The following is a 12,812-nucleotide window of genomic DNA, read 5'->3' on the forward strand; positions in this document are numbered from 1 at the left end:
TGTGACTTTATATACTAGAATGCAGGTTGTGCAAAATATTTTCAATATGCAACTGAGCTCGATGCATCAGTGGCTACTCACTACTGTCTGTGTATGCAAGTTGTAAGTGGAAGCTTAAAGTCCTGCAGAAAATCAGCTTTATAAATAAAAGTGAAATGTAAATTTAAAAGTACATGTAAAATTGCACATAAGCTCCATTAGTTTTTGAATATACTGTTCAAGTTTATCCAAATAGTCCACTGCCCTTTTCAGAGTACCAGGAAACTTCGCGGCCATGTGACTCAGCATTGTGAGGATAATTGGGTTGAACCTTCATAAACAACGGAGGCCCCCTGGTTAATGACCAGTGGCCGCACAAAGCCTCTCTTTTCTCCGGACATTTCTGCCAATTAGACAACATCAAACAATTTTCTGTTATGGACCACCGTAGGGATTTTAACCGGGTTAAACCACCAAGATTGAATGCTGAGAGATGTTGGTGTTACCAGTGGTGCTACGGCGAGCATCACTGCACATTTCCTCATTTACTCCATGCGCAGGTGTGTATACCTCCAGAGAGGACATTGAATGCTGCATGAGGTCATATTGAGAAAGAGTTTGTGGTCTTCTGCAGGACAGCATGCTCAGGTATCTATACCGTTAATAATTAAAACCCTTCACTTGAGGAAACCTATGGCGTAAACGGGGAAATCAGTTTGTGTATGTTGCTATGGACGGTAAGCTGCACGTATAGAATTTAGTTAAAGGCAGTAAAGTACATTTTATGTAAAATTGTCTCCAGTGTTTGCTGTGTGGATCCACATATAGAGAGATGCAAGACTGAGCAGTAATCAGCTGGTGACTGAAACAATTTCCCTTGTTTTGCAGATTTTAGAGATGGAAATATGGAGGCAGCAAAGTCAAGGTAGGTCTCATGTTTCCTCATCTGTAGGCCTGCAGATAATCTGCACTATTGGCTTGTATGGAAAACTTTAACTCGTGCCACTTCACTTAGACGTGTTACATTTGTAAGATGCTGGACACACAGTGTTGTAAATTTTAATAATGTTTCCATTTCAAAATAAAATTATCAAATAATGATAATTCTTATCAAAACAGATTGCAATGTTCTTTATATCAAGACAACTAGAAATGAGACAATTCATGCAAAAGTCAGTATTTCAAATGATGTGGAGTAGGCCTATGTATGACATAAAAAAAAAAATACAAAATTTCATTCACTTGAGGGTTTAATAACTGATCTAGAATCCAGTAAGCCATAGTGAAAAACATATATTAAACCACAATTTACGCTATTGTAACAGACACTCAACATTTTCATTTGTAAAACTACTGCCTTAAAATTTGAAATATATTTAGTTGGTGGTGAATGAATTAGTGATGAACATTGAAGCTTATGCTAATATGAGGTGGCTGTATTCACACATGAAATAACATGTGATTTAGTTTTTTGCACTTATAGAATCTTGTATTTAGAGGTAAGACTTTGCATTAAGACTATTGCACTTTGAAACCGTGTTTCAATACAGGTAATTCTTAGAATTTGATGTCGATTGCGCTGCTTTAATTCACAGCAGTCAGTTAGTTATGTTGCATAGTACTCTAACGGAGCATTGCACTGTACAATGTTTCACTGCATCATCACAGTGGCTGCTAAAACAGCTGTGATGTTTGTGATTAGATGAGGCATTACTGTTTTTAGAATGATTATTTGATGAGGGCATTGGCTTCTTGTTAATTAGGTTAATGTTTTGTGTATCCAAAGTAGTCACTTGGCAATTATTAATCATGCAGGTGTGCTGCTAAGCTAAGGGGGTTTCAAACTTACACTAAAAAAGCAAAAGTGTTTGTTTCTGGTCGTGTGAGGCTTTGGTCATCCAGGGTGAGAACAAGGGCGCAGTGCTCTCGGCCTGGCTTGTGGCTTGTGGAGGTTTACTGCAAAGCCTCTTCATATCCCCTTAAAAGGGATTATAGTTCCAAGTATTTTTTTTTCTCTCTCCACAGACTTACCAAAGGGTTTACCAAGTGAAGTTCCCGTAAGGCTTTACCAGAGAGGGTGGGATTGTGCGACTTTGATGGAAGCAGAAAATTAGATTACTCACTTTTACTTTGCACTGTTTCTGGTGAGAAGGACGGTCCCTGTGCTGCAGCTGTTTACATCATCTAAAGCTGTCGCCACATCGAACCATCACTGACACTTGGAATTATGTTGATGCACCAGAAATGCAAATGTTGAAGGGAAATATTATTTCACTCAATAAGTATCTACTAATATATTCTTTTAAATCCCAGTTTTTACACAATTCCCACATTCTGTGTCACAAAGAAGCACTGACCAGCATTTTGAACACCAGATACGATGTCCCTTTTTCAGCTATGCTGACGCAGTATGGTAAACAAAGGGTAACCTGAGCGTCACCATCTAGGACCAGTGGTGTCCTGTTCTAATGCAGCAATGATGTGTCTCCTGTCCATTTAAAAGAGCAGAATTTGGCTTTTGTCTTTGCGTTGTGACAATAAGACAAATATATCTTTGACAACAGTTCTATGATTAAAGGTTTTGCCATTATTTAAAACTACTTAACATCTACTCAGCAATATTTTGTCAGTTTCATTAAGAGAGAGTTGAATAAATCTGATTCATTTGTGAATTACAAACAAACAAGACTTCTGTGATGCTGGCAAGGCTATCAAGACTGGGGTTAGCAAACATGTCAGTCAAACAGAAATCAAGAAAAAATGAAGAAGCCTGTGTTACTTTCTACTTCGGTGGTTCCCAAACATTTTTGTTTCTGATCCCTTAAATGCTTTGTGCATTAAAAATGCATTAATTGCATATGTGTGCAGATTATGACCAGGTCAACTAAGGACCAATTATCCTTTTCAGATTATATATCGAGGTCTAGAAAAGGAAAATTATGCAGTAATCAACAAGAAGCAAAAGAAAAAGAGCATGGATTAACAAAATAAATCTAACTTTGTGTAGAAGAAATATGTTTTTTGATTCTTTCATCTTGTTAATCATCTTGCGACCGCTCAGATTTTATTTGGAACCACTGCACTAATTGACTGTCACTATATATAGCCGGAGGGCCCTTTGTGTAAAAACCCATAAAGGTTTGATTTGTAAAACAGATGCTAATGGGAAGCATGCATAAAAAGAAACAAACTGTCCATGTTCTTGATAATGTTATTCAATGAAATTAAATTTCACTCCTTGTTAGTTTCCCAAGTATTGTAATAAGTTAATACATTATTTATGGGCCAAAGAGGTAGGGGGGTGGGGTGGCTTGGACTCTTTTTGGCTTCCAAGCAAGGGGCATGATAGAAAAAGTTTAGGAAGCACTGCCTTAAAGCATGTATGAAAATTGTAGCAAGATTCGGCCCATATTTAAGCTCCTTCCAGCTGGTGTGACTGTCTTTCATTTCAGTAGATCCCTGGGGCGTTAAACACATTGCAACAGCAACATCCAGTGTCTTGTTTTTTGTTACTGTCACTGAGCATGTCAGCTCTGTTTTGTAGATAGATATATTGTTAACAGACCGTGGCTCAATTATAAACAATGAGTCTAAACTTTGGGATTCCCTACATAGTGCTTGACTGGATTATTTGACTTACACAACATACCCACTATGTCTTCCGCATACAGTAGCTGAAGAGATGCATATTACATTTTTGTCATACAACAAACTGAGAAGTTGTCCGATGAAGCAGAAACAGCTGGATGTGTAAAGAACACGATGTGTAGAGTGGGAGACAGGCATATGACCTAGCAACTATCACAAACTTCCTGGTAACCTGTGTGCAACCTGAGATGCTTCATATCAGCCACCATTATGAGTGGATACATCTGCCACCTGAATATTTAACACTGCTGCAGATCAGGTGACTGATTACTGGTGAATTATTAATCCCTATAGATTATCGTGAGTTAGTCTGGAGCGTTGTAGTGTCAGGGAGAGACAAACACCTTCAGAGAAACAGGTATGTGTAACTTCTGGCTTTATGATCTGAGCTTTATTGTTCTTCAAAAAATCTATTTTGAATAATGAATAGGTGGAAAAGAGGAACTGTTCCTATAATTTTTTTTTATGATTGATCTTTAAACAGTATGTGAGATTATTTGTGCTGCCTAACCTAAAAGTATGCTCGACCATACAACATGTTTAGTTGTAATTTGCTCATACTTTTAACTTTTTTGAAAGCTGCTTGTATACAGTATTGGATTTAGCGCTGGAAATGTATTATGCACTGAACAGTAGGCCTAATTCACTAAAAACAATAACCAAGCTCATATGATCTGCAGCTGCACATCCGAGGCCTAAACGTGTGTTTATAAGTCGCAAGAAAGGTTGAAATTTTATAGCACTTATCTGACGCAGCCGATCATTAGACAGAAAGCTGCTGTAGAGGAATATGAGTCATCCTTTAAAAATGTTGGTGACGGTGTCTTGGCAACAGCTGACTGGTGAAGTGTTCAAAGCACGGTGTAGACGCAGAACAGATTAGACGCATGTTACAAAACAGAACCACAGTTATAAAAGTAAACCGGTTTGGATTAATAAGTCAGGTGTGATACATTATTTACAGTTTGAGATGGGTGATTAACTTCAGAACAATCAATGATGCATTATTAGACTGAAGATGAAACGCTATTTAAGTCATTCAGTCCTTACCTTGTGTGATTATTATTTAAATGTGTGTTATAAAAACCCACAATTACAAAAGGTACTTTGGCTTAGTGCTACAATCACATGTGGCTCCCTGAAGGACACAGTGAAGGATATCAGTGCTGTATATTTAAAAGTCTACCCAGAAGAGCGGTATGTTCATCTGCAGAGATGCCATTGCTCAACTTGCATGCACAACAATTCATAAATCTGTCCTCACATGTGAGTTGCAGTCACAGCTCCTGTGGGTTAAACATTATTTACGTAAATAAAAACTTCCCTCCCTCAGGGTCACGCAACCTCTGTGATGTATAACATGTTTATGACAAGTGGAGCAGTCATGACAATGTTCACAAACATTCCTCTCAATCACTTCTATCTGGAAAAGTGTAATTTTCCAAAACAAATAGGATTCCTGTGTCCCCCAACACGGCAGTATGAGTTCCTAATCCATCATGTTATTCGGTCCTGGCTGTTTTGACACTCAATGCTTTGTGTGGTTGGTCTTACATGTTGTATTTGATCACGGAAACATCACTTGTAGGCGATTTATATTGGGCTTTTGCATAGCTGTTGATCATTAGTCCTCACAACCATCTCACTTTATGCTGAACACATTCAAATCACCTTATAAAACAGAATAACCATTTCCACAAGAGTTTGTGTGGAGGTGTGGTGCCAGTTCACTGCTCATTCAGGACGGCACTTGTCAAGTTAATCTCTGTCCAATCCAATTGATCTTGAGGAGATTGCACTTCTTAGTGGGCAGTGACAAGGTCCCTGTGGAGATGGCTAATTTAGTGTCTCTGTGAAATGCCACTTGTTGCCACTCCTCTTGAGGAAGCGATTGCTGTTGCTATCTGTGTTGTTATATTATGATCACTAGAGACTGTTTAGTTGCAATTTTTCTCAGCCCTGATGAGTCAGAAGAAAATAACACTTGCCATGTGAGTAGAGTACTGTCATCTCCACTTACAGTTTTCTGCTTTGTTCTTGCTTAGATTTCTCCTGCTTTAAACATGTTAAGTTGCTCCCTTGGTGAATGTAGTCGTTTTCACTCAGCTGAATTAGAAGGCCTTTGGGAATGAATGTACTGCTCTGTGCTATACGTATACAGCTCTACACACTTCCTAGTTTTTCAGTTTTAATTACTTGCTTCTCTGTGATGTTAACTGGAAGACAATGTTATTTTCTGATTTGCTGCGACATTGTAAAAGTCTATCTAGTCTGCTGTGAGGCTCAACTGTTCAGTTATTCACAAGAAGCTTTCTTTTTGTAGGATAAAGTAGTAAGTATTAGAAAGGGATTAACATTTCTCTTAGTTTATATTAAGTTTCCATGCGCTACAGAATTATTTCCATCAAGATTTTGTTTTATTTTGGCTTTGTCATTGATATTAGAACATTCTATGTTTTTTTTCCACCAAACATTTTGCACCTGGGATTGTGTTTATCCTTTAGGCGGTCACTGTATGGACTGTATCCCTATAAATCCAGCATGATTGGGATGGAGAACCTGGGCGATCCATCAGGTAACTGGGATATAGTGGAGACCATTGGTAAAGGAACATACGGCAAAGTCTACAGAGTGACCAACAAGAAGGATGGGAGTCAGGCAGCAGTGAAAGTGCTGGACCCGATCAATGTAAGTCAGATAAAAGCATGTTTTCTGTGGAACCTTTTGAAGAATTTAAAACCACTGTGGCTGCTGCGTGTCATCCATGTTTAACTGCCTGTCTGTTATATGAACCTTTAGGGTCTACTAAGGCTTTCATGTGCAGAAATATACTGTTGTTGTGCTGTATTGATAGCTAATGTACATTTGGATAAGCTGCATCTTAACGCTTTGCTTGACAGCATGATCATCCCCTTCCACCTAACCATCACAAGCTGTTTAAACTAACCCTAACTGTTTCGGGGTAGAAGAGCTGACTCTACAGATGATGCAGGACCAGCTTGGGCTTCATTGTATAGCGTATTAATGTAAAGTAATGCTTTGTAGTTGGTCTAATCCGTCAGAGCATCCAGAAACTCATTCACTCATCTAATACAGTGGTTTCCATCCTTTTTTGCTTGTAGCCCCCTTAATCAAAACTGATCACTTACAACCCATCATCAAAGGTTGCGTGGGTTAAGACCAAAACAACAATTATCAAATTATTATTTACAAAATTATTTTTGTGCTCATTTTTAGAGTCCCAAAAAAGAAAGAATAGAGGAATGTCTGGGGGGGGATCTTTAAGCCATGCTAGTGGCGTGTCTCTGGATGGCAATGTCAGGGTCAGTTGGTCCACCACTTTGATCAAGGCCAAAATATATCAACAAGTATTAGTGGATTGCAATGAAATTTGGTACATGTATTCATGGTACTTTAGCAATCCCTTAACTTTTCATCTAGCACCACCAGCAGGTCAAAATTTTAATTTGTTCATTATTATTTTTCCATCCGCCTTAGTTGTGCTTTGTGTTTAGTGCTAATGCTAACATGCTAAACTAATACTATTCTTTGTGGGGTTCATCAATAGTGATAAATGATCAGCATATATTTTATGAACGTTAAGAATCGTTAACATATTCTTACACTTAGTAAAAGTAGGCTACCATTTCTTGAGATTCAGCAAAAGCATGTGGCGTTAACCGCTTTCAAACATTGTGAACAGCAAAGTGTCCTAAAAGGACCTTAATAAGTGAATGCATAATTCGGCAAAACGGATGTTATAGGCTACATGCTGAAATTTGCATCCACCTCTTTTGTCACTATAAAATAGCGTTACCTCCCGCGAAGTGTATGCAATTCACGGCATTGTTGTAACGTTAAGCTCACACAGGTTACCGGAGGCCTGTTTTTATTCCCCTACCTATCAAGTCGGCGAAAGTCAGCCAGTTATCTCGAAAGCCCCTGTTGACTACCAGTTATACTGTGTGCTAACTTCGACAGCTGTTTTCCAAAGTTAACATAACTATCCTTAATAGCTGGGCTCCTTAAATGCTTGCTAATAACTGTTTTGAAGATGGGTCTCCGACATAGACAGCGTTGTGTTGGACAGATTTGCGCAGCGGTGTTTATGATACCAACCGTTCAATTCACAGACGGGTCTGTTGTCCGTGTTTGCGAGAAAGAGAAAGAGAGAGCGACCGAGTGAGAGGATGTGCGGAGCGAATATGCGCTGCAATCAAAAACGATTTTAATATTAGCTGGCAAATTTACTTGGGCGGCTGTTAATCTACCTGGGCGGCCCGCCCAAGTAAAGCCTATGTGTGGGAAACACTGACATCTATGTTGTACCTCCCTCATTTAGCTGCGTAAGCACTTTTTAGCTGCATGTGTAGATTTGGCTAACATTAGTGTCTGCCACTGGTTACTTCACAGTTTTAAGGCAACAGGGAAGCCTAAGATTTTGGGAAAGAGGTGTGGGGTATGTGATTCTGGAGAAATCCAATACCAGGACAAATACCATGATACAGAGCGAATAATGACACAGAGAGTGATGTAACCAACATTAGCTAAGTTGTGGGTTAGCAAACTGTCGCTGCTGCAGTTGATGCTGCGAAGCTATCATGCAGAGAGGACGAGATGGTTTCCCAGAGCCAGCACACCAGCTCCGGACAGAGATACTCGGATCTCTTCTGCTACTATAGCTAACATTAAAACAACACATCAGTATATGAATGTCCATAGGCAAGTAATTTACCTTTACCCGACCCAGTTGGAAGGGCTGGAATAGTGTTGTGTGGCTCGGTCGGAGCCACGTTACTTTCCCATTTACAGAGCCTGGGCTGTGAACAAACAGAATTTTTTTTCAGTGCACACAGAACGGACAGCTAACTTATTCCTTGAATTTGACAAAAAGTCATGTATTGGATTAGAATCGCAACCCCCCCATCTCCCTGTAACCTAAAGACAGTTCTCAATGTGTCCTTTATTTACCTGTAACTGCTTTAATTGAGCGTCTGCCTTGTGTATTTCCAAATATTCTGTTCTCTTTATGACTGACTATGTATGCTTAGCAAACCTACCTTGTATAAATAAATGTTGTTTAAAAAATGTAATTAATAAAACTGCAAAGACATAGAAAAAAAGCAAAGACTAAAACCATTGTTTTTCTTTATAACTATGTGACTTGTCTCAGCATGCGAGCCATTCAAACAGAGTAAGTTGCCAGTACTTTTTCCTCCTCTCCATCTTGATGCAGTTGTACTTGCTCCAGTGATATATATCAGCATCTCCCATTTTCATTTATTTCCTGTCGTGTTAAGTCTAACACACCCTTACCAGAAAGTGTAGCTCCTGCATTGGCTGTATCCTCTCTATATATCTGTTCATTTGTCTGTGTGATAAGGACGCTGTAGCCTCTGCATTGGCAACGTATTGTGCTACTGAGACTTGGTCTGAGGCTTTCTTGTGATTGTGTCAATGGAACAATCCCCATCCTGGCAGTGCTATTCACCATGATGCTCCCCTGATGGCCATGAAGATGAAGCTGCCTCCTCTCTCATCCCTCTCCCTGATTAGACTGCTGACACTATCACTCAGACATCCGGGAAGAGAAATTTTGCCTCTCTGACTGTTGCTCTTCCCTTCCTCTGAGATTTACTTTGATAGAAAATCACTTCCAGAAATAGTGTAGCACCCAGATTCGTCCCTTCCTTTGTTACTGAGTTTATAACCCTATCTTTTAGGAATCTAATTATAGTGAACCTATCACTTTGTTTTCTGCTGTGCTTCAGAATGCAACACAACCTCACATATTTAGGCATAAAAATAATTTTTGTTACGCTTCGCCATGTTACTTGCTTCTCATTTGCATAGCTACATCTTGGGCAATTCTATGTTCCAACTTTGCCTGTTTTCTGTTGTTGTTTAAAGGATGTGGACGAGGAGATTGAGGCAGAATACAACATCTTGAGGTCCCTGTCTAACCACCCTAATGTGGTCAAGTTTTTTGGCATGTTCTACAAGTCCGACAACTTATCAGGTGGTCAACTTTGGCTGGTACTTGAGGTGAGCTCTTCTTAATGTCTCACTCTCTGTATCACTGCAGCACCTGGCTCAAAGTTTACTGTTTTTTCCAAATGTGTTTTAGCCTCGCACCCTTATAGGATAGCATTTTAATGTTAATAGTGTGCCAGTGCTAATCATTTTGTATTTCACTTAAAAGAATAGTTTGACATTTTGGGAATATATTATATTATTATTTTATTATTGTATAAGTAAGCACATTGTGAGCAATGTACAATCCTGAGTCAAATTCCTCGTATGTGTACACATACCTGGCAATAAAACTGATTCTGAAAACACTTTTTTTATTATATTTGATTTTTTGCATAGAGTTAGATGAGAAGATTGAAACCTCACTCAGGTCTGTACAGTAAATATGAAGCTACAGCCATCCAGTTAGCTTAGCTTAGCTTAGCATAAGTACAGGTACAGCTTGGTTCTGTTTGCCTCTGAAGCTCAGTAATTAACGCGTTATTATCTTGTTTGATTAAGTCATACGAAAACTGATGTGTAAAAACGGTATAACATAGCTTTGTACAGACCAAAGGCTAGCCGTTTCCCCTGTTCATGTTTACCATCTATTGTGCTAAGCAAACTCGCCAGGTGTTGGCTGTAAACTTATATTTAACTGACAGGTAAGAGGATTACTGATCTTCTCATCTAGCTATTTCTCGGCAGAAGTCAATAATAACTATTTTTTAAAGGTACCTTGTGGAGTTTTTGACTACTATAGTGGTGCTATGGTTGCCTGTTTTCAGACCTCTGAACTTCTCCAGTTTGTTCAGCTAATCAAAGAGTTAGAGAAACAATTGACCAGTCAAAATTTGGATGTCATGTTCCTACATAGGGTGTTTACGGCTGATGTCAGTGGTATGGGTTCATCATTCACTACTGATGGATTTGGCCAAAGCAATACACCGGTAATGATCCTTCCGCTGGTTCACCTACAGATATGCCAAATGGAAGTGGCATTTACCTCAAAGACTGGTCATGATTAAATTAGTCGAGCTATTTCACAATTAGCAATGTGATTCCAAATGGTGGTAAAGAAGAAGACTGCTAGCTGATGTATGTGGAACTATCCGGGTTTCAAAATATCGACATCGCTAATGTCTTACCACCTTAACACCTTATTAGGCTTGAAGGATACAAACAGTGTGTTTTGGTGAGTAACAATGAATGCAAACATAACTGTTTACAAGACAACTCTGCAGGGTACCTTTAACTCTTGCTCGTCACTTTTGTCCAAATACTGCATTTTTGTGTCTGTGAACCCAAACATATTGAAAACTGGGATGGCCATAGTATTAAAATGGGCCTCCTTTTGTCCGAACATCTCACCTACATGAATGTGGATGGTGCATTGCTTCCTCTTGCGTGTGGGCTAGCTCTCCCCATGAATCATAATCTAGAGTGGTGAGTGATGGACGAGTCACTGGAGTTTCTCTGTCTCCTTCCCAGCTGTGCAACGGCGGCTCTGTCACAGAACTCATCAAAGGCCTGCTCATCCGAGGCCAGCGTCTGCAGGAGCCAGTTATCGCATACATCTTATACAGCGCCCTCTTGGTAAGGTGGCCCGCTGCAAAGCTGCTAATGTTAGGGAGGAGGTGGGATGCCAACACGCAGAGAGCGTGCTGAGGATTCATTTTCAGTAGGGGAAGTGTGGCAGGCGGTTATGACTGTCTCTCCTTCTGAACAGCTGTATGTGTTCTTTTATATAGTTTGTACTTCTCAACGTTTGATGGATCATATTATAATTTGTACGAATGACAAATGACTAATAATAAGACCATGATTCATGCTTGAGCACCTTGTATTTTCTGTCCTCTAACTTAAAAGGGTCTTCAGCATTTGCACAACAACCGGATTATCCATCGTGACGTCAAAGGGAACAATATCCTCCTGACAACTGAGGGAGGAGTCAAACTGGTTGACTTTGGTAATGGTCTTTTGAAAGAGGAAATATAGCCAATTCATGGATTACTAGATAGAGACAAATGCATCAAGGTCTCAGAATTGACTCTCTGCTTGATCTTTTCTCTGAAGTGCATTGTTAGATAAATGAGTCATTTTTGGTATTTGACTGATCAGTGGGAAGTATCAGCAACATTGTTTGTGAGGGCGAACACAAGCACAGGATAAACCATGTTATGCTCTCCACACTTTAGTCCCTTTCTCATCATAACATCTTTTTATTTCATGGACCGTAGCCTTAACCCAAGGCTATTATTGCTCATTTAAATTGCATTATTTGATCCTTTGCATATTAAAAGAAAGCTGCTATGGCAAATGACTTTGAGTCACCCCTAGGCATGTTTATGTCCTCTGTGTCATGGAGATGAAGTGGACTCATGCTGATAAAAATCTGTCCTACATAATTTGAAATGATTATAGCCCATTATTATTACTGCTTGGCAGGTTGCCACACTAAATTATATGCCAGGATTTATTGATTCATTTCAAACATTTAGTGTCTATCATAAATTGTGTTTTTATTCTTAGCAAATTCACACTAATGAACACATTTATTTTAATTATTATAAGAAGTGATAGAATGTTATTTTATTTTATTTATTTATTTTAGGTGTTTCAGCTCAACTGACCAGTGCACGATTGCGGAGGAACACATCGGTCGGGACTCCATTTTGGATGGCTCCTGAGGTCAGAGTCTACGCTTCAGTGAACACACATATGTTCATCTGTAATAATGCAGCAGTAAAATAGCACGCATGTTTTAGTGCCTAATGGAACATTTTTTAATGAGCTAAGTCTGTTGTTATGTGCCACAAAGAGAGAGAGAGCAAGAGTTATTTCAATGCGACTCTCCCCTGTGTCATTGTGTATTCCCCTCCACGGGTGCAGCTCCTGAGGTCGCCTCAAGGTTAATAGCTGGGAGTCTGTGGCCCCTCGGCTTACTCCTTGGCAGAAATGAGATGCGGTGATTGGGCTGGTAGGGAGGGACCTCAGGGGCAATTAGAATAAACTCAGCTGTAAAATGTGGTGTCAGTTATAATTATTGACTGTTACCACCGGCAACTGTACTGTCCTACCTTTCAGTGTTTAAATAGTCCTTAAATATAGATGTTTGTAACTTTTAGGCAGTAAGGAAAAAAGTGCCAAATTCAATATGGTGATATAATAAA

The 12,812-nt window shown here is 39.3% G+C and overlaps 1 protein-coding gene across 4 annotated transcripts in view; it reads left to right on the forward strand.

The window, feature by feature from the left end:
- The first annotated feature begins 325 nt into the window (after window positions 1–325).
- The window catches only part of myo3b (myosin IIIB), a 67,263-nt gene continuing 54,776 nt past the window's right edge, over window positions 326–12,812 (forward strand). For 2 of the 4 annotated variants that reach the window (XM_046054389.1, XM_046054390.1), the window contains exons 1-7: window positions 326–539; window positions 868–904; window positions 6,132–6,315; window positions 9,538–9,672; window positions 11,131–11,235; window positions 11,509–11,608; window positions 12,254–12,330. In XM_046054389.1, the coding sequence (XP_045910345.1) occupies window positions 473–539; window positions 868–904; window positions 6,132–6,315; window positions 9,538–9,672; window positions 11,131–11,235; window positions 11,509–11,608; window positions 12,254–12,330 (705 nt within the window). In that variant the 5' untranslated portion in view covers window positions 326–472. The remainder of the gene's footprint in view (window positions 540–867; window positions 905–6,131; window positions 6,316–9,537; window positions 9,673–11,130; window positions 11,236–11,508; window positions 11,609–12,253; window positions 12,331–12,812) is intronic. The other 2 variants (XM_046054387.1, XM_046054388.1) reach the window with 1 other exon arrangement.

The sequence above is a fragment of the Micropterus dolomieu genome, linkage group LG07, assembly GCF_021292245.1.
Source record: "Micropterus dolomieu isolate WLL.071019.BEF.003 ecotype Adirondacks linkage group LG07, ASM2129224v1, whole genome shotgun sequence".
NCBI classification, from domain to species: Eukaryota; Metazoa; Chordata; class Actinopteri; order Centrarchiformes; family Centrarchidae; genus Micropterus; species Micropterus dolomieu.